The sequence below is a fragment of the Camelus bactrianus genome, chromosome 8 (genome assembly GCF_048773025.1).
Source record: "Camelus bactrianus isolate YW-2024 breed Bactrian camel chromosome 8, ASM4877302v1, whole genome shotgun sequence".
NCBI classification, from domain to species: domain Eukaryota; kingdom Metazoa; phylum Chordata; class Mammalia; order Artiodactyla; family Camelidae; genus Camelus; species Camelus bactrianus.
The window spans coordinates 76,515,573-76,541,947 of NC_133546.1; the positions used below are offsets into that span (position 1 = coordinate 76,515,573).

The 26,375-nt window shown below is 38.4% G+C and overlaps 1 protein-coding gene across 1 annotated transcript in view; it reads left to right on the forward strand.

The window, feature by feature from the left end:
• Window positions 1–26,375, forward strand: part of RIMS1 (regulating synaptic membrane exocytosis 1) — a 451,285-nt gene that overhangs the window by 304,638 nt on the left and 120,272 nt on the right. Inside the window, 7 exon segments of the mRNA XM_074368769.1 lie at window positions 599–770; window positions 898–1,051; window positions 2,812–2,883; window positions 8,045–8,201; window positions 9,273–9,398; window positions 11,036–11,098; window positions 15,639–15,728. Of these exon segments, the coding sequence (XP_074224870.1) occupies window positions 599–770; window positions 898–1,051; window positions 2,812–2,883; window positions 8,045–8,201; window positions 9,273–9,398; window positions 11,036–11,098; window positions 15,639–15,728 (834 nt within the window).

Sequence of the window (26,375 nt, forward strand, 5' to 3'; positions counted from 1 at the left end):
TATACCAAACATTTCACATACTTAATATGCGCATTCCGATGAGTTTGGACATATGCATACACCTGTGATATAGTTTTAAAACATAGTAGTTAATTCTCTAGAGGGAATAAACTATATTAGCCCTAAAAATATTCCCTCAAGCCTTGTATTTCATTAAACTAATCAAATTTTAAAATTTTCATTACCTTGTTCATACATCTATTAGTCTTTGATAGCTACATCATTTTTTTAAATTTTATTTTTTAAATTGTTTGAGAAGGGAGGTAATTAGGTTTATTTATTTATTTATTTAGCCTGGGGATTGAACCCAGGACCTCGTGCAGGCTAAGCATGTGCTCTACCACTGAGCTCTACTCTACCCCGATAGCTACATCTTTAGAATGTACCTTTGTGTATGCAGATCTATAATCATAACTACTGCTTGCATGGTAGTTAAAGCTAGAGTCGTATTAATTTCAAGGCCTTTCAGACTCTTATGTTAAAAGTGATGAATTAAAAATGGTCAACAACCCAGTAGCAGTATTCCATGTAACTACAGTAGATGGCAGTGTTCACTTGTTTTTTGCTTTTTCATTTACAAAACCTACTTATTTTTCAGCGATAAAAGTAAAAGGAGAACCAAAACAGTCAAGAAAGTACTAGAACCCAAATGGAATCAAACTTTTGTCTATTCACATGTGCATCGTAGAGATTTTAGAGAACGAATGTTAGAAATAACTGTGTGGGATCAACCAAGAGTGCAAGAAGAAGAGAGTGAATTTCTTGGCGAGGTGATGTATATGGTGAAGGTTCAAGTCAGATTCATCATGTTGCTTCTGTGATGTGTGTTAATTCTGATTGCTTTTGTCTTACGCTGTGGGAAAGGTGCTTGGTCTAACCGGAGAACTGCCCTTTCAGATCCTCATAGAACTGGAGACAGCGCTTTTAGACGATGAACCACACTGGTACAAGCTTCAGACACACGATGAGTCCTCACTACCTCTTCCTCAGCCATCACCTTTCCTGCCGAGGAGACACATTCATGGGGAAACCGCCAGCAAAAAACTACAAAGTAGGTTAAAAGTCTTTCAGTTCCCAGAAGTAACTGTGTCGTAGTGATCCACTTAGACATTAACATTCAAGATGCTTTTTCATATGTTTATCAGAGATCAAAATATCGAAAAATTATTCATCTATGTAGAGAGACTTGGCAACACCATTTCCCCCATTTACCCAATGGAAGTAATATGTATGTATGTATATGTATATAATATAGTGGGAATAATTCCAGAGCTGAAAGTTTAAAACCTCTAAAATTACAATTCTTTGCCCACGAGTGATTGAGTTGTGTAGCGGTTGACTGATAGGATAATTTCTGTCATTATCGATAGATAGCCACATGTAAGGTCTTAATCACTGTATAATTCCTGGATATTTTTTGTATTGTTATTCATAAGAAACATTTTTTTTTCAAAAGCAGTCTGAAGTAGGTTTGCTGTTACTCATCTGGTGATGGGGAAAAACAGTATTTTTTCCTGCACTTACTCATTAATTTTTGCATGATGACTAAATCTCTAACTGAACAAATGAACAAATGAAAGTCTCATTTTGGGCATCTGGAACCACACGGTTTTCCTCCTATAATTAAATATTTCATGTTAGTGCTTCTCTGATCATTCACTTCCTCAAAATTGATGTTTAATGCAGTATAATGGCTAATTTGGAAGGCTAAACATGAATATTTTATAAAGGGCCCTGACGTCCTTTTAGGAATATGAGCTCAGGAGAGTTCCAGCCAAGAAAGTTCTCTTTGAACCTTACCACTCAGCCCCATCCTTCCTGAACTGCAGAGGTGGGTGCTTCCTTGGGTAGAAAACAGTATATACACTTTGCTCTAGACTTTCATGTAATACCTCACTTAGAAAATAGTTTGAAAAGTCAAAATACTATTCATCGAAATCCCCTTCTCTCTATATGTCTTCAGTGACTACAGGGATACAGAGAAAATGTTATCCTTGGAGAACAAATATCCCTTTAAAGTCAGCTCAGTGTAAACTTATTATTCTTGTTCCAAAGTACTCAGTCATACTTACCTTGCTGGATATATATCACTTCCTAATGGTTCTGTTTCACCAGTGGAACTCTCATTGATATAGATAAGTAGATAGTAGAATATTCTGGTTTATAAGTAGAAATATATGTGTCTGGTCTTCATCCCCATTCCTAGCAAAATTCCTAAAACCCTTGGCATTTCCTAAGTGATAAGAGAGAGAAGGTGGCTCTTGTGGTTCACCTTCAGACTCCCCTCAGTTTGTTAATGCAGTGACTTTTGAGAAGCCCCTAAGGATGGGAGCTGGTTGCCTGTGATTAGAGGGTTGGAACTTTCAGCCTCACATCCTGCCTCTACCCAGTAGGCAGGAGGGCTGGAGGTTGAATTAACCACCAGTCGCCAGTGATTAGGTCAATCATGCTTACATAATGATGCCTCCATAAAAATGCTTAAAAATGGTGTCCAGAGAGCTGCCAGGTCCGTGAACAAGAATGCATCCAGGTCCTGGGGCGGGGGTGGGAGGTGCGCCCCGACCTCCGCAGGGCAGAAGGGTCTCTGTGCTTTTGGCCCTTCAGCTGCCCCCCATGTGTCTCTTCCTCTGGCTGCTCATTCGTGTCCTTTACTACCCTGTGTAATCAACCAGTAATCCAGTGAGAAAAAGAAAAAAGTACTTAGTTATAATGTCATTAGCATTTTTTTAAGCAAAAAGAAAACTTGGCGGTGTCCTTGATGTTTCCTGAACCGAGCAGACGGAGGCATCTGTTTCCCTTCCTGTTGTGCAGGGTCTCAGCGAATCAGTGACAGTGACATCTCAGATTATGAGGCTGATGATGGCATTGGAGTGGTCCCTCCAGGTGCGTGGGGGGAGCGCATGGCCGGCTTCCCTGAGCTGCTCTGTTTGCTTTCACTGCTGATTTCCAGACTTCTTTGGGGGTACTCAGCTGGAGATTTATAACACAGAGAAGTCTGTATTATATTATTCCATGGTGACTTGTGTTCCAAATTATTAAGCAAGTTTAATTAATACGGACTGGTGACTACTCACGAACACCCCCACTTAATTTAGTCAGGTTCGTCCTCAGCAGCATGGCTAGCGACGTTAAAATCAGCATTTCACAATGCTCCGGGCATAAGTGAAAATCTGAAGGTCATTTTGAAAGGATATGGTGAATTTTTTTTAAATAAAAATTCCATTTTCCGACGTTTTCTATTGTATGTCTCTGATTTTTCCTTCCTCTGTTTCTGAAAATAACGTAGCCTTCCATGGAATATACTGAGACAGGTGCATGGCAGGGTTTCAAAGTGCATGTGGCATGGCTTACCTTTTAATGCTTTCGTGATGTGCTCACCGCTGATTATACCCAGAACATGTATGTATGTTTTAAAAAAAGAAAATACTTTAGAAAGATTCAGTATTCGTTTTAAGTCAACATCCTTTGGCTGTTGTATAAATGAGTAAAATTTCTGTGACATTGTACAGTTCAAATCTACATTTCTCATCGGACTCTAGTCAGAAAGTGAGTAAAACCAAGTAGTAAAGGCTTCTTTTTGGGGCCCTAATCCAGATCCTTTTACTTAACTAATACGAAGTAAGGAAATATTCAAGTCAGAAGAAATTAAAGAGAAAATCTTGGAATATATAAATATGAGTTATTAAAGACATTTCTTTAGGATGATATTGATGTATGTCCCCTTAATTTGCATAATTTCCCAGATGGGGATGCACTTAATTTGAGGGCAGTGATTCTGGTCAATAGACAGATACCACACTGGTGATGAGGTTCACAATTTAGTGAGATGCATAAGACTTTATTAAAACTAGGAAAAAATTATGGAGAATTCCCTAAAACTAGGTTTGACTTGCTCTGTGTGATTCAGAGAAAATAAAGTACTTGACTGCTGTATGAAAGTAGCAGATATCCTGCCATAAATCTGGTTCTGTGGCTATCTATACACTGAGACATTTTCTCTTTGGTATCAGACCGTCCGTGAGAGTTTTAAACAATAGTGGAGAACTGTGGATAACATCTCATATTTTGCTTTCTGATTTTGTTGATTTCTAAAAGGATCATAATAATTAGACACATTCTACCCAGAAAACTCCACACAAAATGTAACAGAATATTGCTTTTTCATGAAATTGACAGAGGAAAAGTAATTGTGCATGGTGTGCCTTGGCATATGTAAGTAGGCATCAGTTGATTCCCGGTAGGAAAGTCAACAAATGTTTCTAACAAAAGTCTTGGCTTGTTAATCCAACTTAATGTCATTTCCAACTCATCTAAATAGAATTTACTTTCTGTGGGTGGTTCTCACATTTTATTCACCTAAAATTTTGTATTTTTATCATGAGATAGGACAGTGAATGAATGAAGGGCGAATTCAATAAATATTTACTAAAAACAATGGATTTCTTCTTCTTTCCCTGAGGGATCACCTGGATAACAGCCAAAATGGGAGTTTTAGGACTGACTACAGTGGTATTAGTATTCTGAATTCTGGATATATTTATATTCCATACTGATAGATGCCATATATAATCCCTTTTATCACCTAGAAGCAGTGTCTAAATGTCATTTCAAACAATATTCATTTTTATTTAGTGTTTAAAATGCAAGGAGGCAAACTTTTAGTAGAGTATTATTAATAAATTACATAAGCCAATAAATAATATCTTATGTTCCAGAGATTTCTTCATAAATTAATAAAGAAGATAATGGAATTTATTTGTGTTTCTAGGGGTTTTCTTCATTGATCCAAAATGGATAGCTTCTAAAGATGTCCCTGTGTGGCAAATGTAATGTAGCAAGTCACACAGTAATACATGATACAGTTTTTTTTTTATTTAAAAGACTTTTTAAAAATTTATTTTATTTTATTTTGGGAGGAGGTTATTAGGTTAATTTATTCTTCCTTTTTTAATGGAGGTACTGGGAACTGACCACAGGACCTCATGCATACTAAGCATGTATTCTACCACTGAGCTATACCCGCCCCCCTACGATATATTTTAAATAAAGAGGAAAGATTGTAAAATAAGGGCAAGAAACTCAAGTACCAGCGTAAGTTAATACATAGCACTTTGATAGATGACCATGCACTCTTACAGGCTGATTACAAGTTTGCTTCTATGTTTCCTGGAGTCCAGTTGGGAGAGAAATCGGTTCCCAGGTGGATGTCAGTTCTACCTATGTTTACGGCATCAGTGAAGTTTCTGCTTGTATGTTTCCTAAAGACACTCACCCATTTCACTTAGATGTTCTACCACAGCTGAACCTTCCACTTTTTTATTAAATTTTATTTTTTATTGAATTGTAGCTGATTTACAATGTTAGTTTCAGGTGTACAGCAAAGTGAACCTTCCACTTTCTAATACCTAGGCTTCTCCAGAACTCCTGGTTCTGGGCTCTTGTTTGATGTGTTACCATCTTTCTCCACTTGGGGAGGCTGAGGTCTAGAAGCAGCTGAGACTACATTTTGTTACCTTTAAGGTTGTCATGGACTTACTGTGATTTAAAATAGGAGGGAGGGTATAGCTCAGTGGTAGAGTGTATGCTTAGCATGCACGAGGTCCTAGGTTCACTCCCAAGTTCCTGGGTTCAGTCCCTAGTATCTCCATTAAAGAAAACCCAGAGACAAAACTGAAAAAAAAGAAAAAAAGAAAAGACAACAACAACAACCAAACAACCTAGAAGGGAGGGTATAGCTCAGTGGTATAGCACATGCTTAGCGCGCACAAGGTCCTGGGTTCAGTCCTCAGTACCTCCACTAAAATAAATAAATAAATAAATAAATAAATAAATAAATAAATAAATAAATAAATAAATAAATGAAAAGAGCCAAGTTCATAAATAAGTAAGTTAATAATATTAGCTGCTTAAGAAGAATAAAAATAAACACACACAGAATGCCTTCATCTAGGGCAAGATACCTGGCAACCTCAACTTTCAGACCATTCCTGCAAATTCAGAAAATGGAAAAAAACAAAAACCCTCTAACTTTGAACCACTGAAACATTGAAATGAGCGTAAACTAACAGTTCCCTCTTACCTTCTTCTGGAGGTAGGGTGCCTGTTCTCAACAATAAATTCAATATAATGTGAAAAAACAAAGTATTACAAAAAAGCGGATGAAGAACTATGAGTGAATATTAGCATAGGATAAAAAAGACATTATTTTCTGTGTAAATACAAAGAACCCAAGAAAATAGTTCCTTATACCCTTTTAACAGCAAGATGCCTAAATTCTCTAAAAGCTACTTCACAGTAATTAATTACTCCAAACCTAATGGTTCTATTCATATACCTTGAATAGCTATTGTAATCTTAAAATGGTGCTCCCAATTCAACACTGACCTTCTAAAATTATTATATAACTGATACCAAATATTACCAAATGATACCAAATAGTAATTTTAAATGGTTAAGTAATTCAGACTATGGATTCGTTATCTTTAAACACAGCCACTATTTTTTATAATGAGCTGTGAAATAAATTTACTACATGTAAATTTAGTTGGTCTCCCTCTAGACTTAATATTACAATTTGTACATCTGAACAAGGAAACTTTCTACATGAAATTCAAAATAACTGCTGAGTTGCTATTAATGTTGCCATAAAATGAAAGTGTATGAAATTATTAATTATATCGCTTATAGTTACATTATTTTATTTTGCTTTGAGGGGGAGGTAATTAGGTCTGTTTATTTGTCTATTTTGATGGAGGTACTGGGGATTGAACCCAGGACCTGGCGCTTGCTAAGCACTCGCTCTACCACTGAGCTACATCCTCAGCCCCACCCTCTTTTGGTTGTATCATGTGATGATTTACTGATGTTTTTCAAGAGTGACAAAAGGGCTGAGCTCCTTTGGTGTGAATATGGCCAAATTGGACTTTATGAAATGTTTAAAAACCTTCCTTATACTCTAAGCTTAGTGAAAAGATTATATAACGCCAACAAATAAACTGCTGGGGAATGTTAGTCTGCCTTTAATAATGATGTTACAAGGCATATTTTAAAAATAACATTGGAGCTATCAAGTAAATAAATGAACAACAGTTCAAACTGCCTGGTTAAATTTAATGTTTTCATGGTTGCATGTACATTTTATGTAGTTGTAAATATAATTATTTTTTCTTTGGCCACAGAACTTTTTATTACCCTTCCAATAATAGCAGTAAGGACCCTTGTGAAAAAAATTTAAGCAAATTGTTACCACGGATGTGAGGTTGCTGCTTTAACTAAGTTAGACATCGTAGAAACCTTTTGCTTCAAGGGAGAATGACTTTTAGAATTTATTTCTAATTTTAATTATGGTAATGGTATTAATTATGTTACTAACACATTTGTGGGATAATTTCAGATGTCCAGGGTGGATCTGATCATTTTTTCCTCTGCATTATTGCCAGAGTCATCTCCACCCATTCCCTATTTTCGTTTGAAAATCGCAGTTATCATCTGTGGTTTGCAAAATTCACGATCAGTTTTTGTCACAGTGAAGACCTGCTCCTTGTCTCTGTTCATTACAGTTGGTAGGATCTCATTTTTATTTTCTTGTTAGCGAAGCCATCTGAAAGCCAACTAAAATACTGTGTCCTGTGGTAGAAAAAATCAAATAACATTCAAAGAGACACCAAATTTCTAAGCATTGACTTGTATGTTAATCACAGTTCACTGTCCAGTGCTTGACTTGTGTTGCTGAAAAATCACCAACTCATTCATTCTTTAAGTTAAAATAGAACCCAGCACCCTGATGTGTGGGACATCAGCTGTTGTGTTCACCTTCAGCATCTCCGTGGTACCTTAGAGACAGACTGTAACCTATTCTCACGCATGCGTATGTTACACTCTGTGTTCAGATACTTTATAGTCTTGAAGACCCGGCTGGCGATACAGATTGCATGGCATTTATCCTGATAGGTCAGTGTCTGCTTTAAATAGAATTTCATATCTCCATATGAATGTTGGTATTATACAAGAAAACTGGCTAATTTTTTGTGTATCCTCTTGCCAGTAGGTTATAGGTCTAGTGCTAGAGAAAGTAAACCTGCAACGTTAACTGTGCCAGAGCAGCAGAGAGCCACCCATCACCGCTCCCGTTCCGTGTCTCCTCATCGCGGCGACGATCAGGGAAGGCCGCGTTCACGTTTACCAAATGTGCCATTACAGAGGTAGGCTTTGATGTGGGCTCAGCATCCCTGACTGTTCCTTTTTTCACTAGAACACAATGCAAACTGCCCCAAGACTCTAACTGAAAAGAAATCACGGTGTGGTCAGTTGATTACTGCTTTCAGAATGCTTTGTAGGCAGAATGCCTTTTTATCCCTTGCCCAAGCTTTGCAACATTCTGTTCCTTAATCTCAAGAAATTTCCCAGGGAGTGGAAAACATTTGTGTCACAAGCATCGTTTTTGAATAACTGTCTTATATTCCATTTGCTACTTGTTTTTTTTTTTCTCCTGCTGGGAGAAATTGTATGGTAAAGGAATCAGACCTGAGATGAGAAGTGGCCAGAAAGATAAGGTTAGAGGCAGAATGTATTTTTTTTTTAATTTTCTGGGTAGTTTTTAATATTTTTAAATTTTCTTTATTATTTCTTAATTATTTATTTTTCCCCCTTAGCAGAGGCACTGAGGATTGAACCCAGGATCTCATGCATGCCAGGCACAGGCTCTGCCACTGAGCTGTACCCACCGTGCCCCCAGAATTTTTGTTTTGTTCTTTTTTTTTTTTTTTTTGGAGGGGGGGGAGGTAATTAGATGTATTTATATATTTATTTATAATGGAGATACCGGGGATTGAACCCAGGACCTCGTTACATGCTAGGCGTGCACTCTACCACTGAGTTACACCTTCCCTCTGCCCAAGGATGTATTTTTAAGAAATTTGGGATTGCCTCTTTGAAGCAGTCTAAATGTTTGGAAAAGCACGTAACACATGTGTAATGTCATCCTCTATTTCATCTTACCCGGAGATACACTTTGGAAATTTTAATTAAATCTGCAGATGAAAATCGTGGTCCTTTTTTGAATGAGCTGCCAAAGGAGGTTGGCGAGATGCAGCGCAGGCAAAGCAACGGTAGGGAATAAATACCAGTAGAACAGGTGTTTGGTGACAAGGCCAGCGCTCTCCCAGCCGTGTCCGCTGTCTGCCAGTCACCTCCAGTCTCTCCTGTTAGCACGTCAGCCTGTTTGGGGAAGCTGATACACTTCGATGCATGTGAATTTTTGTAAATCATTTCAGGAGTTTAGATGAAATTCATCCCACGAGAAGGTCACGTTCTCCAACCAGACACCACGATGCCTCCCGCAGCCCGGTGGATCACAGAGCCCGAGATGCGGATAGTCAGTATTTGTCAGAACAAGACAGGTATTTGTTCCGTTCTGATCTCAGCGTTATACGTTCGTCTTGGCTCTGTTTTCACACGTGAATGATAGCTTGGCATAGTACCTTGGAGAGTAACAGTGTTGCATTGTTCAAAACGGAACTGCTCCTGAGGAATGACTGTAAAGGTATTCTAACAGAAGTGCGACTCTGGGAAATGTCTGACTAATGTTATGTGCTCATAATATGTGCATCTTTTTTTACAAAATCAAAATTTATGCCCGACCAGTTTTCAACGTATACCTTGTTGTTGGCTTAGATACTAAGTTAAATTACAGAAAAGGGGCTCCATAATCCATTGTCAAACATTTTCTATTTTACGGGTTGCAGTCTTGGGGACTAGTATTTATGTAATTATAAAATTATGTTTTTTAGGTAATAAAAAGTTTCAGGACACAGGTCATCTGAAAGAGTTAATATTACAGAGCTTCTGTGAGAACTTCAATAATAGTATTTTTTCGTACACCGACTTTTCATAAAATGTGTTCACCTAAAATATTGATAAAAGTAACAAAATGTTGAAATGGATTCTTCTGTGGATGTGTACTTAGGTTTAGTGCTGCGCTGATTTCTGAACAAGTGACTTCCTGGACACAATGACTCAGAATCTCCATTAGGACTCTGTTCTCTGTGCCCACAGACCAACCATGTCCCTGTATAACATGCCTGACCACAAGCTTAGGATCTGATGCGAGTTTTTAGAATAGCCACCTCATGGAAGAGTTTCTTCTGGCTTTTTGAAGTGGAGAAACTTTCAGGGAGGAGTAAGGGGATGACGTGGTACTCAGTGATTGATTTTTTTTGCTGTGCAGCCAAGGACACAGTGTTTCTTCCTTCCCTAGTTGTCACCCTGACGTGGCGGGAGGGTGGGCACCATGACCTTCAAGACAGTGGAGTCGTGGTGCTTCCTGGACAGTCTCGCTCTGGGGAATAGGAGTCCACCATGCTTGGGTTGAGTTGAGTGAGGGCCTCTTGGTCAACATTCAGTGGGGCCACCATGAATTTAGGTGAGGAGCTAAAAAATATATATATATGACTTCTTAACCAGGGCATTCAATACAGCAAATGAATTTGAGTGTAGAAAAAAGATCAATTTGAAGATAAAACATTCCTCATCAAGTATGTTCTTAGTTGGTAAAGGAAAAGCATAATATAGGTTGTTGCAGTTTTAGTGGCTGTGAAAGCCAAGAAAACAGTCATGCTTTGAGTGGCTAAAAAGAAATAACATGTTAGGGTCCCCATCAGTATCAGAAAGGCCAGATGCCTTTTAAAATTTATGAAGAGACCCAAGTGTCTAGAATTGGAAACTGGGCTCTATGTCGTATTTGGGGAAGGTTCAGTTCAGTTCAGTTTCGTCTTAATACTCTAAAAACTCACCGTGAACTACAGTAGCACATCAGCACCAGCTAGCACTTTGACCATGATGTTTGTACTTGATGGTTGATATTTTTCAAACGACTGTCATGTTTATTTTTGTTGAACCTCTCAAAGCAAATACGCTAGTGCAGACAATCTGGTTTCTTCCCTTTTCATGTTGCCATCGGCATCCCATCGGCGCCCCCCCTGTCATGTACCACCTCATCACTCCCCTGTTTCACTCGCCACCCATCCTGTCTGTGAAGTGAGCTTCTCATGCTTCCCAGAGCAAAACGAGGACGGAGTGCAGAATGCCTACACACCACCAGGTAAATAAGGGGCTTGCTGATGGTGACTGTCTGTGCTGAACTTCCCTCCTACTCGACTGCCCTGTCTCCCCCAGTGCTCGCATCACACACGTGTGAGATCAATTTCCCCAGCATCCAAAAACGGTCCTGTTTGAGATGGGGGTTGTGGAAAAGGTTGCATATGTCTTTGAATTCTGATCCAAGTAGACTGCTTTTCTACCTGTCTCTTTAAAATCTAGAGACAGGTGAGCCTCCGTGGAACTGTTTCCACGTTCCTAAACATGGAGGAGCTGATTTCTGCAATTCAAATTCAAAATGCTCCCGGTCTGGCCATCCTCTTACCCCAACCCTGCCATACACACACACACACACACCTGTCTAGTCACCAGAGGTCTGAGCTGCTGTGCGTGGCAGGTTATTGTTTTCATGATTTTAAGTTTTGCTTTGTTTTAGCCTTTTTAAATTTCCTTTCGGAGTCTACTGTTGTTTTTATTCTGTTTGCTTGAGATTCTTTTTTTTTTTTTTAATTCACTTTTGGGTTTTTTTTTTTTTGTGGTGGAGATGAGATAGGTTTATTTAGTTATTTATTTATATTTTTTAAGGGAGATACTGGGGACTGAAACCAAGACCTTGTGCATGCTAAGTACTTATTCTACCACTGAGCTATAACCTCCCTGTTCTGTTTACTGTTATTCAGAGCTTTACTGGTTCATTTTTAATAGTTGAGAATCAGCTTCCTTCCTGATAAAGAATGAGGATGTTTGCCCTGTTAATGTCTAAACCCTCCCTTCCTTCATGTCCCATTCCCCCCAGGTCAGAAATGCCACAGGACAGACTTTCTCAGAAAGCCATGTAACAATATGATGCTTCTTGAAAGATGAGACAGAAAGAGGAAGTAATATTCTCCTCTAAATTGGAGCTTAGGATCTAATGCTTTATTTCCATCTAATTCCATCTGAGATCTTGTATCCCAAATAAGTCCTCTTGCAAATTACTCAGAGAACTCAAGTCTGTGCAGGTTCCTTGTCCGTGAGGAGTTCATAGAAGGAAAAACAAATCAACACACAGATAAACTCTTTCAGATATTTTGGCCAATAAAACGTCAATAAGAGAGAAAGAAAGAGCCACCCCTGGAAACCCTGTGGCACAGGGACGGATACAGGGCTTCTCGCATCTGTGTGGACACGTGCTTCTGCTCAGGAATCCAACGTGCTAATAAGAACGAACTTTTCACACGTAGAAAATGATCCTGGTGTCAATTACTGCAGTTGCCACTGGGAAAAAGAGGAATGTCAGTTCCATTTGCAAACTGGGGGAAAATACATAAAATCATAACCATTGTAAAAGTCAGCTCAAATCCTTTACAATGCTAAGGTCTCCAGCCTTAGTGTTCGTTGTCCTGACAAATAGGTGAAGAGGAATGACTTGTTTAGATTCAGAAAGTTGTCGCAGAGTCCTGTTGTTGTGACTACAACTATAAAACAAAAACAAAACAAAAACTTGATATTTATCAGGCACCTGGTATGTCCCTGGCCCTCAGTGTGTGCATGTTTTTAACATACCACACCAATCATCTAAATAGAATCACTAAATAATACTGTTTTTCTTTCCCTTATATTCTGCTTCTCAAGGTAAATTACCAGGACATGCACAATATACTAAGCTAGTAGTTTCATCATTTTGTGCAGTCTTACTTTCAGAATCCATCCTGTCATACTCATATTCACATAGGACTTTTAAGAATAAAATCTGTGGATTTACTACTTTCCAATAAAACAAGGAAAATAACATTCATTGAGTACCGAGCACAGTGTTAATCATTTCATGTATTTTATCTCAACTTTCTGACAATAACTGTATGATATGAATATTATTATCCTCATTTTCCAGATGAGGAAAGATGCTCAGAAAGTTTAATTTGATAGGTAACAGAGCAAGGATTCAAAGTCAGGTCTCTTTGATGTTTCCCATTAAATTAATTCTTCCAAAAATGTATTTCTAAGGAGCTGGTCCTGTGCAAAATTCAACCCATAAAAGAGCTTCTGAGTCAAACAGATTTTTGGAGACTTTGCAAATGAATTAGCCACTCCCTGGAGATTTTCTGTGCACAGCATATGAAAGTCCTGTGCTAAAGGAATCTGTCTCCTATTATTTAGTTCATTTTCCTCCTCATTATTATCATCACCAAATGCTGTTTTTAGTACATGTCCTGAGAAAGTGGTGGTGTACAGAAGATGCTGTGGCTGCCTTCCTACATCCTAGATATTCCGTTCCTGTGTCTCATTTAACCCTCACAGCATGCCTGTTAAGGATCGTTACTTCCCCCAGATCTGGATGTAGAAAAAGACGTGACTTGAATTACCCAGGCTCATAGCCGATAAATGGCAAAGCCAAGACAGGAACGTGGACCTTCATACTATAAACTGTGTGCCCTTTCTCCTGTTTCCTGTTCTCTGCTGACCCCGATTAGAGTGTTTCCAAAAGAAAATCACTTTTGAACCAATTGTTTAGAAAAGTTACAGAGCAGCCTTTTGCTGAAGATGGCTGCCGAAGCTTAGGAGTTGAACTTACTGTCTGGAAAGCAGACTGAATCCTTTGCTTCACTGAAAACGTCGTCCATCTGTGCTCAGATATGGCACTCATTTTTAAACCAAAGCTTTAAGAGATTCCCTGATTCAACCATTACTATAAACACGAGTGAACCCGTGGGGTATTTGAGTCTTTGTATGTCCTCCGCAAATGTTTATTCCTTTCCCAATTTGTCATGCTATAATGTAAGCCAAAATGGACAGTAGATTTTCATTATCAACAGCTCAGTTTGTGGAGACATTATTAAATTATCAAAAAAATTAATTGACAGGACCTGCCTTGACCTTGGTGGCACAGACAGCCCAGGAGCCCACATAGGCCCTAAAGGAATTCAGAGGATGCCGGGCCTCGTGTCTGCCATCTTCTGCCAAATCAGAATTCATATTCTGGTTCGTAGCCAATGCCCTTCTCACCCAAGTTCTGATGATTAACGTTACCTGATGTTGGGTTTGTATTCAGAAGCTGATCAGTGGAAAGAACTCCCCGGCAGGCACCCCTTCACCATAGTTGGCACCGGCACCAGCCTCAGCCCTGCAACGCTGGCCCACATTTTGCTTGTTACTAGAATATTAACTTCGAGTCACATTTTAATTCCCTGATTACATAAATTATTTGAATCACACTCTTAGCTATGTGTTGTTCCTTCCATAGAAGCAGGTATGATATTAAATCAGGGATCAAATAATAAATTTCATGTTGGTTAATTTATCACCTGCAGTTAGCAGCTCTTTTTCTGATGAAGGCTAGGAAACTTTTGAATCTTTATCTTAACTGAAAACATGTCTATGATTTCATATTTAATCGTTCTAATCTGACCTTTTTATTGTGGTTCTTCTGAGAGAAAAAAAAAAGCAAAAGCTCCTTCTGTGTTTGTAGCTTTATAGCTTCCTGCTTTTTTCATATCCTAATCAAATTTGCTTCCTATATATTTTTCTGTTTCCTGCGTGTCTGTGTTGCCACGTCCAGACATCTTGTTAGGCGCTATAAAACATTACCGCCCAAGATGCCTTTATTAGAGAACTGTTCTCACTGGAATATTTACAGGTAAGAGTCTTAACAGTGAGCCCCAGTTATAAACTAACCCCTAATCCCTTCCCTACTAAAAATAGCAATTTACATTCCAATAGAGCATTAGCATCTCCTCTTAAAATTAATTATACACAGAGAAACATTCATGATGTCTAAAAATAGTTTTAATTATAAAGCCTCGTCTAGAATATTAATTATAAAACCTAGTGTAGAACATCTAAGTGGAATCTCCTCACTTGAAGACCAGACTTCTAGCTGTTGTCTTCTTTGTCGTCTGTTTGTTGTTTCACTTGCTGGATTTTCATTACAGTGATTAATTTTGTATTATTTTATTTCTGGATGATTTTGCTTTGTGAAGCTCAGTTCTGCCTGCACGTACTAACAGCAAAGCAGTGACTAGACAGGACTTTCCCCTTCATCAGTGCTTTCCCTCGAGAGTACTGAGATTTACCGATGAAATATTGGTTGGGTAAGAACGTTTGGAAGTCGTTCCTTCCACTTCCCTCGTCTGGTGTTGTGAACCAAAGCAGTCGAGCCGTATGACTCTTCTCCTCTGCTGTCCTTCATTTTGTTTTGGTGTGGCATCCGTTGTCGGTAACGAAGTTCTAGGCATCTTGTTTTAGTGCTTTCCGTGATCCAGTTTTGTTTTATGTTTCTACTGTTTATTTCATACCTAGTGATTTAGTCTCATTTTATTTTCAGTCTGAGACCCTTTTAAAAATGAAATTATGCAAAGCCATCCAAGCATAATCTTTGTTTAGTTTCATGTTCTAAACAAACGTGGGCACTGTCTCCCTGTCAGCTCTCTCCCACCCCGATGAACCGAACCGCAGGGATTCTGCACGTTGTGGAAAGGGGGCAGGACTGTATGCTTGACTCTAACACGGTCTTCCTTTCTCTGTTTTCTCTGTCTTTCTCTTCTACCCCTGGATGCATGCACTAGTGACCTGCAACCCTCCCTTGACAGGGCTAGGAGTGCTAGCACCAACTGCTTGAGACCAGACACTAGTTTGCATTCACCAGAACGAGAAAGGTATACAATAAAGACTTTCTTAATTTCCTATCATTTTGTACTGGTGCCTTTTTTTTTCTTTTCTTTTTCTTTTTCTACCCAATCACTTTGTGTTGTTTCCTGTGAGTCTCCCAGGTGTGTTCATCCGCGTTCACTTTGCTGACTGTCGACATCTCTGCTCACCCCGCCCCGCGCCCTTACTGTGCACGTCTGCGTAGAGATATGTGTACGTGGATGCGCCCGAGGGGACACATACACATATTCCCATGGATGTTGCTGCACACGGTGTGCTGTGATTTGTAACTGCTTTTGGCTGCCGCTCCTCCCTTTGGTTGCTGTTCAGCATTTTTATTTACACCCGCTCAGGGAGCCCTCAGTATGCTGATATTGTCGGAAGGTCCAGTGAGTAATCTGAACGGGGTGATCACTTTCCTGTTAGTTCCACCGATGAATAGTCTTTGTAAGTTTAACAGCAATCTTCCATAAACTCAAAACGCTCGTTTGATTTAAACAGAGTACTTCCCTTGTGCATCTGTGTTCATTTTTTAATCAACTTGCTCCTTGGTCTAGATCACATTATGCATTAAATTATATTTTGACAACCCAAGAGTGGTATATTTATCACAGATTTTCTGGTGCCTTACAAAAATAAATGCACATTTTATACACCCATATATAATTTTGCTTAAGGCTTTTAAATGATTAATAAATAATTCTTATTTTAATGTGAAAGTATTCCACGATTATGTATTATTCTCTCCTAATTGTGAGCAGCTAATTTTTCCATTGTGCTGGAACTTTCTATTCCAGCAAACTTGGTTATAATGAACAGTCTCAGTTACGATTGTTATCTCTTTTCGATTAGAAGTCATTCGCTGGAAATATGCATGCTACCGCTTTACAAATCCTGAAGAAAAACATTTAGTTGTGCTAATGTAACCTACTTTTCCTCTTCTTCTAAGGCTGCTTAAAGCTTTTCTTTAGCAGTCTCTCTAGTCTGATTCTATTCATTTATTTATGAGATGTTTATTTCTAGATTTGAGTAATAGGTACAGGTAGGCATACTCATGTTTAGTGTCTTCATTAAAATCTACTAAAAAAAAACTACAATTTAATTTTATATTCTCTTATATTTGCAAAATTCTTAAGAAAACAATGGAGTCTAACTTACACTTTGTATTCCTTTACGCTTTTAATAGAAATTTTGATTGACATGACTACAGTCTCTTCTAAAATCACAATGGGAATTGTTTCATTATTCTCTTTTGTTACATATTCCCCCCCTCAAAAAAATTAATACAAGAGTAGCAAGAAACATACTTTTCCTTTTTTTTTTAGTTTTTATTATTTCTTTAGATGTTTCTGGTCAGAATTGCAAGGATAGAATTGCTGAAGTCAGTGGACTCTTGTGACTATAACACCACCTTGACATTCTGAATAGCGTCTATATTGGTACTTTCTAACAGAAATGTAATTTGAGCCACATGCATGATTTAAAATTTTCTGCTTGCCATATTAAAAAAGGGGGATCAACGTTAATACCTTAGTAGATACCTGAAATACTGCCATTTTAGCATCTAGTCAGTTAACACCTGTTAGTGAGATCTTTTGCATTCCTTTTGTCACAGTGCCTGGTCTGTGACTGCCATATTGGACAGCACAATTTTCTCCTTATGCCGAAGCCCACTTGGCATGTGCTTTATGTTATGCTGAAATCATAGAGCTCACAAATCTGTGCACTGGTGAATTTAATCTCTCAGATAGCACTCTTCAAACAGGTCAGCCTGCAGACAAATAGTCTGACCACCATTATTTTATGGGTCATAGTGAAGTCTGAGTACACTTCGATAGAAGAAGAAAAAATATGATCGAGACCTACATTCACTCTGTATATTGAATAACAAGACATTTTTCCCTTAAAAAATGACAGAGGACAGGGGTTCGTGTTATGAATGATCTTTAATTTGTTGGGGTCACTTTCTTGTCAAGAAGGAAATAAAGTGAGAGAAGTTTTCATCAGGATAATTGCATGAGCTGTAGTTGCGTACTGGGTGGGATGGAGGAAGCTGCCCTCTTGTGCACACACCTCTGGGCAGCTTTGAGACAGGACGTAACAGGATGGGGACTTTGTTCTCTTTGGAAGGTGCACCTAGAAGTCCCCAGACAGAACATGAAGAGAGTAGGAAGAGGGAAGCTTCAGGAGTTTTCCAGATTACTTAATTTTTCTGGTTGACCGGAGAGCTGCTTAATGCCTAATATTTACATAGTAGATAAAATGTTAGAGAAAAGGTGTTATAAACGTAATTTCTTCTTCTTGAAGTAGTCACATATTTCCACAGCCTCTAACCTATTAGAATTAAACCATCTGCTGAATCTGAACCATTTGGATGAACATTTATATGCTGTTATATACCTACTTAATGCCTTTTTCTGAAGTATCCTCACTAACTTTTAAAGGAAACCGAGTTCTGTGTTGATACACTAGGAATGAAATCGTTAAAGCAGACTCAGTCCCCAACACCACACTCACTAGTGACTCCAAGATAAAGGAGCGCCAGGTGTGGGTAGTATATTCTTTTCCTAAAGGATTCTAAAACCACCAGAGCCCCCTTTTCTCCCTCATTAGGGTGACTTGGTCCAGGTTAACAGATGAATATTGAGAGGGGCCCGTGTTGGAAGCCCTGTTCGCAAAGGAAGTCAGTTCCATGTTTGAGCCCCTCCATCATGTTCTTTTGATGACACAAATAGCAAAAATCGTTAGTAACCCAATCCAGTCATGACCCGTAAGTCAAGAAATGTTGGGTTCATTGATAGTGGGAGATCTGGAAAGACCAGTTCATCCTACTGAAGATATCTGTCAGATAAGGACTCTCTCTCTTTTATCCTTTCACTAGCAAGTACCCCTGCCTGTTTCCGAGGAGGTCTGATCAAGGTCATTGTACTTTCCTTCCTCCATATCAGGCTCAGCGTGAGGGCATCAGTCCCCTTTCTGTTCCCTTTTGGGGAAGGAGTGAGTGACAGCCCTGTTGCTAACCTATCCTCTCCCAGGTTTTAAAACAGAATCTTGCTTAAATGTTAGGAGACTCTGATTTTTAAAGCCTCAGAAGAATGTTTGCTTTTCTCAGATGTGATGTCTTCTCCCCTGACCCTTTAGGGAAAGCATAGCTCTACTAAAGGCTCACCGAAGAGTAGTCTACACTTACTGCCTCCGTTTTTTACTTCCCGGTGAATCCTGCAACCTGATGCCTACTCCCTCCCACTGCCCTACCACTGTGCTAAAACCCCACCACCAAGGACACAACTCCCTAATCATACAGAGAAGCATCTTACAACCTTTTGCATTCACCACCCTGCCTCCTGAACCTCTCCTTTCTTAAGCGCCCTCTACAAGTTTCCTGGTGCCTCTGTGCTGCGACAGCCTCCTTCAGCAGGCTTCCTTCCCCTGGACCCCTGTCTCATAAAATATGTATTCTCTTACCTTCATCCTCAGTTTTCATCCTCTGAGGAAACTCATTCCATCTCTGAAACTATATTGCTATCAAAAGTTCCCACTCTTTGCATAATGAAGACCACACACCACTGTCACTGGCCAGGTCAGAACTTCCCTGCAAACTCGGTTTAAATTTCTAAGTGCTTTCCAGACCCCGTGTACATCTAAGTGTCTAAATCATATTCACTATCTCCCCTTGCATCCTTTTTCAGCAAAGTGCTTTCTCTTCCTCAGTTTCCTCCTGGTTGGGTGGCCTTGACATGTGACTGCCCACGTAATCGGGAAGCACGTCTCCTTCTCACTCAATGAGACAGGAAATCCTCTCGCTTCTCCTTTGAGAATCTCCTAAGAAACGATCCCTCCCCACTTCCGGTGTCCCTCTCACCCGGTTAATTTCTCATGAGCTCTGTTCATTGTCTTTATTAGTTTTTGTCTCAAGTTTTCTTTCTCTTAAAGTACCCTCTTCCCTTTGTTGTCTGCCTAAAAATTCTACTCATTCTTCAAAAAGGGAGGTCAAATAACTGTATCTTTTGCAAACTTTTCTTAACCTCTCCCCCTGACTCCCCCACATGCTTCCTTTTTTTTTTTTCTCCCACTTAGAATTATTCACTTTCTTTTCTGGGCCCAGGTAACGCTATATGTGTCTATTAAAACCCATTGTATCTTACTTAGTCGTGTGTTTCTTCCACTGTATTGTACTCCTTGAGGGCAGGGATCACACCCAATTCATCCCTGCTGCCTCCTTTGATAACATTATTATTTTTTACTTAGTAAATGCTCAGTTTGGGGACTTAGGGGGGAACTTAAAAACACCCCTGTTTTCTGCCCCCCAGTTTGTGTCTGATTGTGAAGTGGAAGGTGGGAGCTCTAGTTACCACCATAAACATAATGAACAGGGTCCGGAGCTACGACCTCAGGTCCGGAGGCTCGCTGATCACTCCCTGCACCATCAGCCAAGTTTTCTGAACTGCCAGAGGCTCCTCCCACAGGCTCAGGCCTCCATCTGAAGGCTGTTTTTATAGGTTGGTTTGCCGCAGTGTTGGCTGTGTGCCGGCAGACTGATTTGGAGGAAGGACTCTGGAAAGGGCTAAATCACCTGTGCTTGATTTTTTTAACAGAGTTCCCACTCCTCCTTCTGTGGGGTGGAGAGAGGGGCAGGAAGCGTGACTTAAAGGGAATTCCCTCCACTTGGAAATGCGAGGCCTAAGAGAATGTCAGTTCCTCCCTAAAACTTAACAATGTGAATCTTATTGAAATAAATAAACCTTATTTCAAACTATAAGTACCCACATTAATTTCAATTTAAAATAGTATTAGGGAAAATGTTTTAAAGGACTAAATGAATAGTGGGAATAGACAGTGAAAACACATACAATGTGATCACTTCTCTCCTCTGTTCGGGCTTGGTTTCCAATATTACAGTACTTCCCCAAATACGTTATTTTTTCTTCACTCATGCTGCTTATGGAATGAATGATTTACACTTCCGTGTAAGTTCTCTTTTGGATGAGTTAGCTGCTTAGGCATGTTCTGCCAGGAGAAATGCACCATTGAAAGGTGTGTACGTTTGCAAACACATACACTAATTACACATTTAAACACACACATTTGTTTTAAGGTGTATCAGTGCCTGGGTAAAAGTCACAACGTAGGAACCATTGAATTGCTTACTGAGGACCCTTAATTCTGGTTCCTCTGTATCTCATCAGTGGTCCTGTCCCCACCGTTGATTTATTGGTTAAGTTTCTCATTATTTCTTACCAGTAGTACCCCAATTCTTATCTCCTTATTATCTACTTAAATATTTACGAACATTTATTGATCACTTATTCTGTGTGGGCATAGCTGATGTAACTGACAAAACAAAAAACAAAACAGAACAGTTCCCTTATTCAGGGAGCCCACAACCCGTCGGTGAATCCCACAGCCATCAGCGACCTTTTCCTCCTGTTTTGAGCACAGGGGAAGGGCTGGGCTCCCAACAAGTAGATGTTCCTGAATGAATGCATTTAGAATACCTGACATTAGAGTACTAATAATGCAACTAGCTAATGTAACTTGCAAGATGGTTTGGAAAGAGAAATCAAGAAAGGGTTGTTTTAATTCAACTTCATGGTCAGTCCCACCAGCACAGTCTGCCATGTTAGCTGGTGGCACAAAAATGGAAGGTAACACTGTGTGTTTTGCTCAGTAATAAGGGAATGAAGATTCTCTTTTGATCCCTTACTTCTGTGTGAGAGGAGAAAAAGATAAAGAAGTTGTACCTGTTTTAAAAACATATGAAACACTAGTTTATTTAAAGCTCACAAATGCATGATATTAAAACTTACATAATATCTGTTCTTTGGACAAAAGTTGGATGAAAATTGACCCTTCTCTCATGGTTTCCAAGATGTGAAAGAAAAGCAAACAGATTTCTTTCATTGGTACTACGTATCAGCATATTGGGAAGCACTTAGAGCATGCAGGTGTGCCTGTATCATGCTAAATAATTCTTTTAAAGTTACGTTTGACTAGCTTGCATTCATAATGGCTTGTTTCTAAATGTACACCTTTCTCCTCCATAGCTTTTACTGCATGCTTCATAATTATAGCATTTTTCTTTAGTTTTTTTCTTTACTTTTGTGTTTCAGTAAACACGAGGACTGGAATTTTGCCTCAGGAAGCAAGGTTTCTCATAATCGTGGCAAATTAACATTACTCATTACCTGAAAACAATGTTTCAAGAAAAACACTTTAATTCTATATTTGTGTTTTCAAATAACGCCGTAAGTTTGATCATGACTGAGTATGATTTCATGTGAAAAACACTGGAAGTGTCATTGTTTTCATCTCCCTGAGAAATATTTTTTTCTTTAGCCTGTCTGCCAGTCAAGTGAAAAGACATATTTTAAAGCATTCCGAATGTATTGACCAACTGTTTAAATAATACGCAATAATGAAATAATTTAGAATCAATGCACATGTTTTTAATTTCACACACATGTAACACATTCAAGAGGACATGCCACAGAGTTTTCTCTTCTGCCCAGCTTTGGCCATTGAGTATCTTTATTTGATTCACCACTCTCTCAAAGCCTGACATGACCCCTGCTGGGACCATCCATCTGAAACTGATGAGGCACAAGGTCCCAAGGGACTTTTCAGAGTTAAACACCTGCTGATGTCACAGATCCTGGTCACGTGCTGATACTCCTTGGCTATTTTTGTCCAGATCGTCCCATAAATCTACGAAGCCACAGTTATTAATGGCCAAAAGGATGGCTTCTTAAAAAATGTCAGGGCGAATCTTCTTGAGAGTATCATAAAGTCTTATAGGTAGACGAGCCCTTCATACCATGCGGTTATCCCTTGTTGCATGTGAGGAAGCCCGTATGCGGAGGAATTATCCTGCTGAGAATGTTCATATCTAATGTATTAAAATTTTCAGGTCCAGCCTATTCAGTCCCTTAATGCCTCTTTTCTGTACTTGACTGGCTATTTGTAATTGATGCTCATGCACAGACAGAATCTCGAGATCGTTTATCAAAGGCATGAACCAAGTTTCAAACTTTCATTTACCTGTTAATCCCCAGAACAGTATCAGTGTAAATGCTGAAATAAGGAAACAACCGTTTGTCAACTGAAAGGTACTTTTGCCAGTAAAGATTGGCAGAATTTTTTAAAGGTGGTGCTTGTGACCGTGGCATTTTACCTGTATTTCCCACTTCCACCCATCAGTGTTTTGGACTCACAGTTTTTTAACTTCAGTTATTTACCCTGCAATTTTCCCCAAGAAAACTGAAGACTTTGCCAATAATATTTCCATGAATTATTTCTTCATGTTACTGTTTCTAGAATAAAGAGCATGCTTCTTCCCTTCACTTAAACTGTGACCATATTTCTGCTTCGTATTAAATCCTCACACCTAATTTTTTGACACTTTAGCTGATAATTTGAAAGCCTTGCATCAAATCAGCATTGACAGCTTATTAAACCTATTTTATGCAGACATCATCCAGAATCTTAAGGAATCACTTTTTAAAGTTCTATACATATTGGTGAGTCTGTGTAAGTATGTCTACATACCCAAGCCCATTTAAAAGAACAAAAACTACACTTAATAGATTTCAAGCATCTTCCCAAATAAGTTGTGTTTCTCTAGTCTCATGTAAGGTTACAAGTTTTATTTTCTTACAATTTTATTGATCTTTCCAAGGCTTATAAAAATGAAGAGTGCATGATGGAGCCAAGACTCTACACTTTGCCTTCTTGAGGTGCTTTTCCAGTCCTGTTGTTCCATATATTCTTTTATTTTAGGAGTTACTAAATGTCCTGTTTTTTCCTGTCTCGTTCATTGGGCAACCAGGGGTAGATGGTCCCCCTCCCTAGATAGGAGACGGCCTCGTAGCCCCAGGATTCAAATCCAGCATGCCTCTCCGGAGAATGACAGGTACTAGTCACCCCTTCCTCACAGACAAGTGGCCTCCAGGGGCTTGTAGGCCACCAAGTAAAGGGTAATAACTAAGAACAATGTGGTTATGACGCCTTCCTTCCAGGGGCCACAGTCAAAGATGCTGTGATTCCAAAAGTAAATGCATCCACCTCTATCTGATAAAGCACCTCAGAATCTTTACTGAAATGAGGGTACCATGCATGTGGCATGGTTTAAACACAGTAAAGTCAGACCCAGCGGGAGAGTTCTGTCTTAACGTGCATTCGTTAAGTGTTCTGATTTTCTGGAAACATATTTGACTATTGTTTTTGTTTGCACTTGAATAAGTTAAAATTCTCAGGTGCTTTAAAACGTATTAAAAGTCTATCACAGAACCTGCTCTTTCTTACATCGGTTGATGGTTTGATTTTGGTTGTCTCGTTTCGCTAATAATGACGTTTAGGCCTTGGGGTATGTTACCTGATTTAAGGTGGAATACCTGGTTCTTATATGTTTTATGCATAGTATCTTTGTGCCAAACATTGTTAAGGGCTAGGGTCAATGATCAAGGTAGGTTTTTAAAAATACTATCAGAGCTTCGAATCAACTTCACGCTGTAATTCGGAAGTGCCGCGATGTCTTTTTTCCATTGCTTTGTTATCTGTCTCAGGTGCAGTTAACCCACTTCTCCTGTTTTATGGTGGTTATATGTGGTCCATATCTTTAAATATCTTTTCCTAACCTGTCACAAAAAGTTCTGGGGTGTTTTGGCAGCTTTCCTTCTGGTCTAAGCAGAAATTCAATCAACACAATGTTTCCTGTTCCCCTACTGTGTGCAGTATTCTAACGGTGAGAGTCACAACGGTGTTTAAGTAAAGCACTGTCATGACCATCAAGGAACGTAGGATTTCCTTTTATAAAAGACAGCTCTGGGTTTCACCTTATGTAGTAGTGACTGCTAGAGTTTAAGACAGTTAAATAAGATGCTGTTTGTAATGAACATAAATGTAAGTTTATCTGGGTGTAGACTAAGCAACATGGAAATCCAAATAGTAGTTTCAGTTCTTACAAATGTGCAATGAAGGTAGATTGAAAATTAGTTGCCTTTTAATGACATACAAATCAATTATGATATTTGATTTCATAGATTCTATATAATTTTAAAGGTAGATTTTAGAAGCAGAAATGGTCCTTTTAGGTGAGATTATTAACAGAAACTCTTCCTATTAACGTAATTCTGAACATTCATTTTGCTTTTCTACTGTGGCTTATTTGTAAATAAATTCTATGTTCAACCAAAGGAAGTACATTTTTACATGGCTTGATACTATGATTTATTACTGTAGGGAACAGAATATTATTTACACGAGCTTTTATTAAAATCCTAAATGCCCATAAAAATGGGAGAGAGATTTCCACCACTCAGAGAGAGATTACTACTCAAGTGATGCTTAATTCATAGGTAACCATGCCAACCATTTGGGAACACTTAACCCTTGCATTTCACCCCTTATTAGCTTTATTTACTTATTCAGAAGTTTCTACCAATTTGCAAATGAAGAGAACATGGCATCAGATTTGGAGACAGTGAATGTTCCTGAGAATCTGGGCATCAGGTGGCTTTTGCCCTAGGTCAGTAGTAGCTAAAAGAAATTGTAAAATCAATGACAACTTATATAGTCAGTCTTTGGACATCTCGTATCAAGGTATATTGGATTATTTTAAAAATAGCATAGTAATATAAAAAGTAAATTTTTACTTAAGAGAGCTTTTTAGTAAGTTGGAAAACATTGAATTGCTGTCTTATTTCTCATAGTAGGCGTGTGTACAAACACACACACACAATTTTTAATGTACCGTTTCTTCATAATTTAATTTTAACTGTAAGAAATCTTAATATCATCTCACATGGTACCATAGCTTTATTTGGAATTAACATGGAAGCATGTTTATCTAGATCCAGGAATTTTCCTAGAAGTTGTAGGATTATTTAAAACAGTGATGAAGAAACAGTATATGAACTTGTAACCCCAGGGAATGTTTTTGACTTGAAAATTCTGTTTTTAAGTTGAAAATTCTACTGAAAGTTTTCTTGCAGTTTTATTACTAAAAATGTTGAAACTTTTAAGAATCATCATTCTAATAACAAAGTATTTATTTGTAAATGACATTATTTCAATATATAAATAGCAACTTTTATGAGCCTATGTGTACATAAGTCTGTTATAAATCTTAATAAAATGGAGATCTACTTGTGGCTTCAAACTAAGCAAAATTTATGAGTAGTGAGTTAGAAAAATGTATTTTAATAGACTCCCTGAAGTATCAAGGTCCTGAGTTTAGTGTTTACAATTAAATGAATCATCCCTAATTGTGAAAGGCAAGTATAAATTACTATTATTATTACTTTTATTATCATCTAATTCAACATTCTGCAAAGTATTTTTTCAAAAGAACACCATATATCCTTTTTAATTTTTAAAAAAAGTTTTGATATTGACCGTTTTCTAATAAATATGAGGTGATAAAATATTTTCTTACTTAGTACATTTTCAGATGTGTTTTAATACTTTATTAGCTTAAACTTATTGACTCCAATGTTTTGATTAAGAATATTTTTGCATCAGAGTACATGATATTTTTAAGGATGCAATTTGTTGTTTTAACTTAAACATGGAAAATATTTGATAAAATAACCCAGTATTCCAGAATTTTAAATGATTAGTGCAAGTAAAGTGTCCCACTGCATTTTAAGTTAATTCCT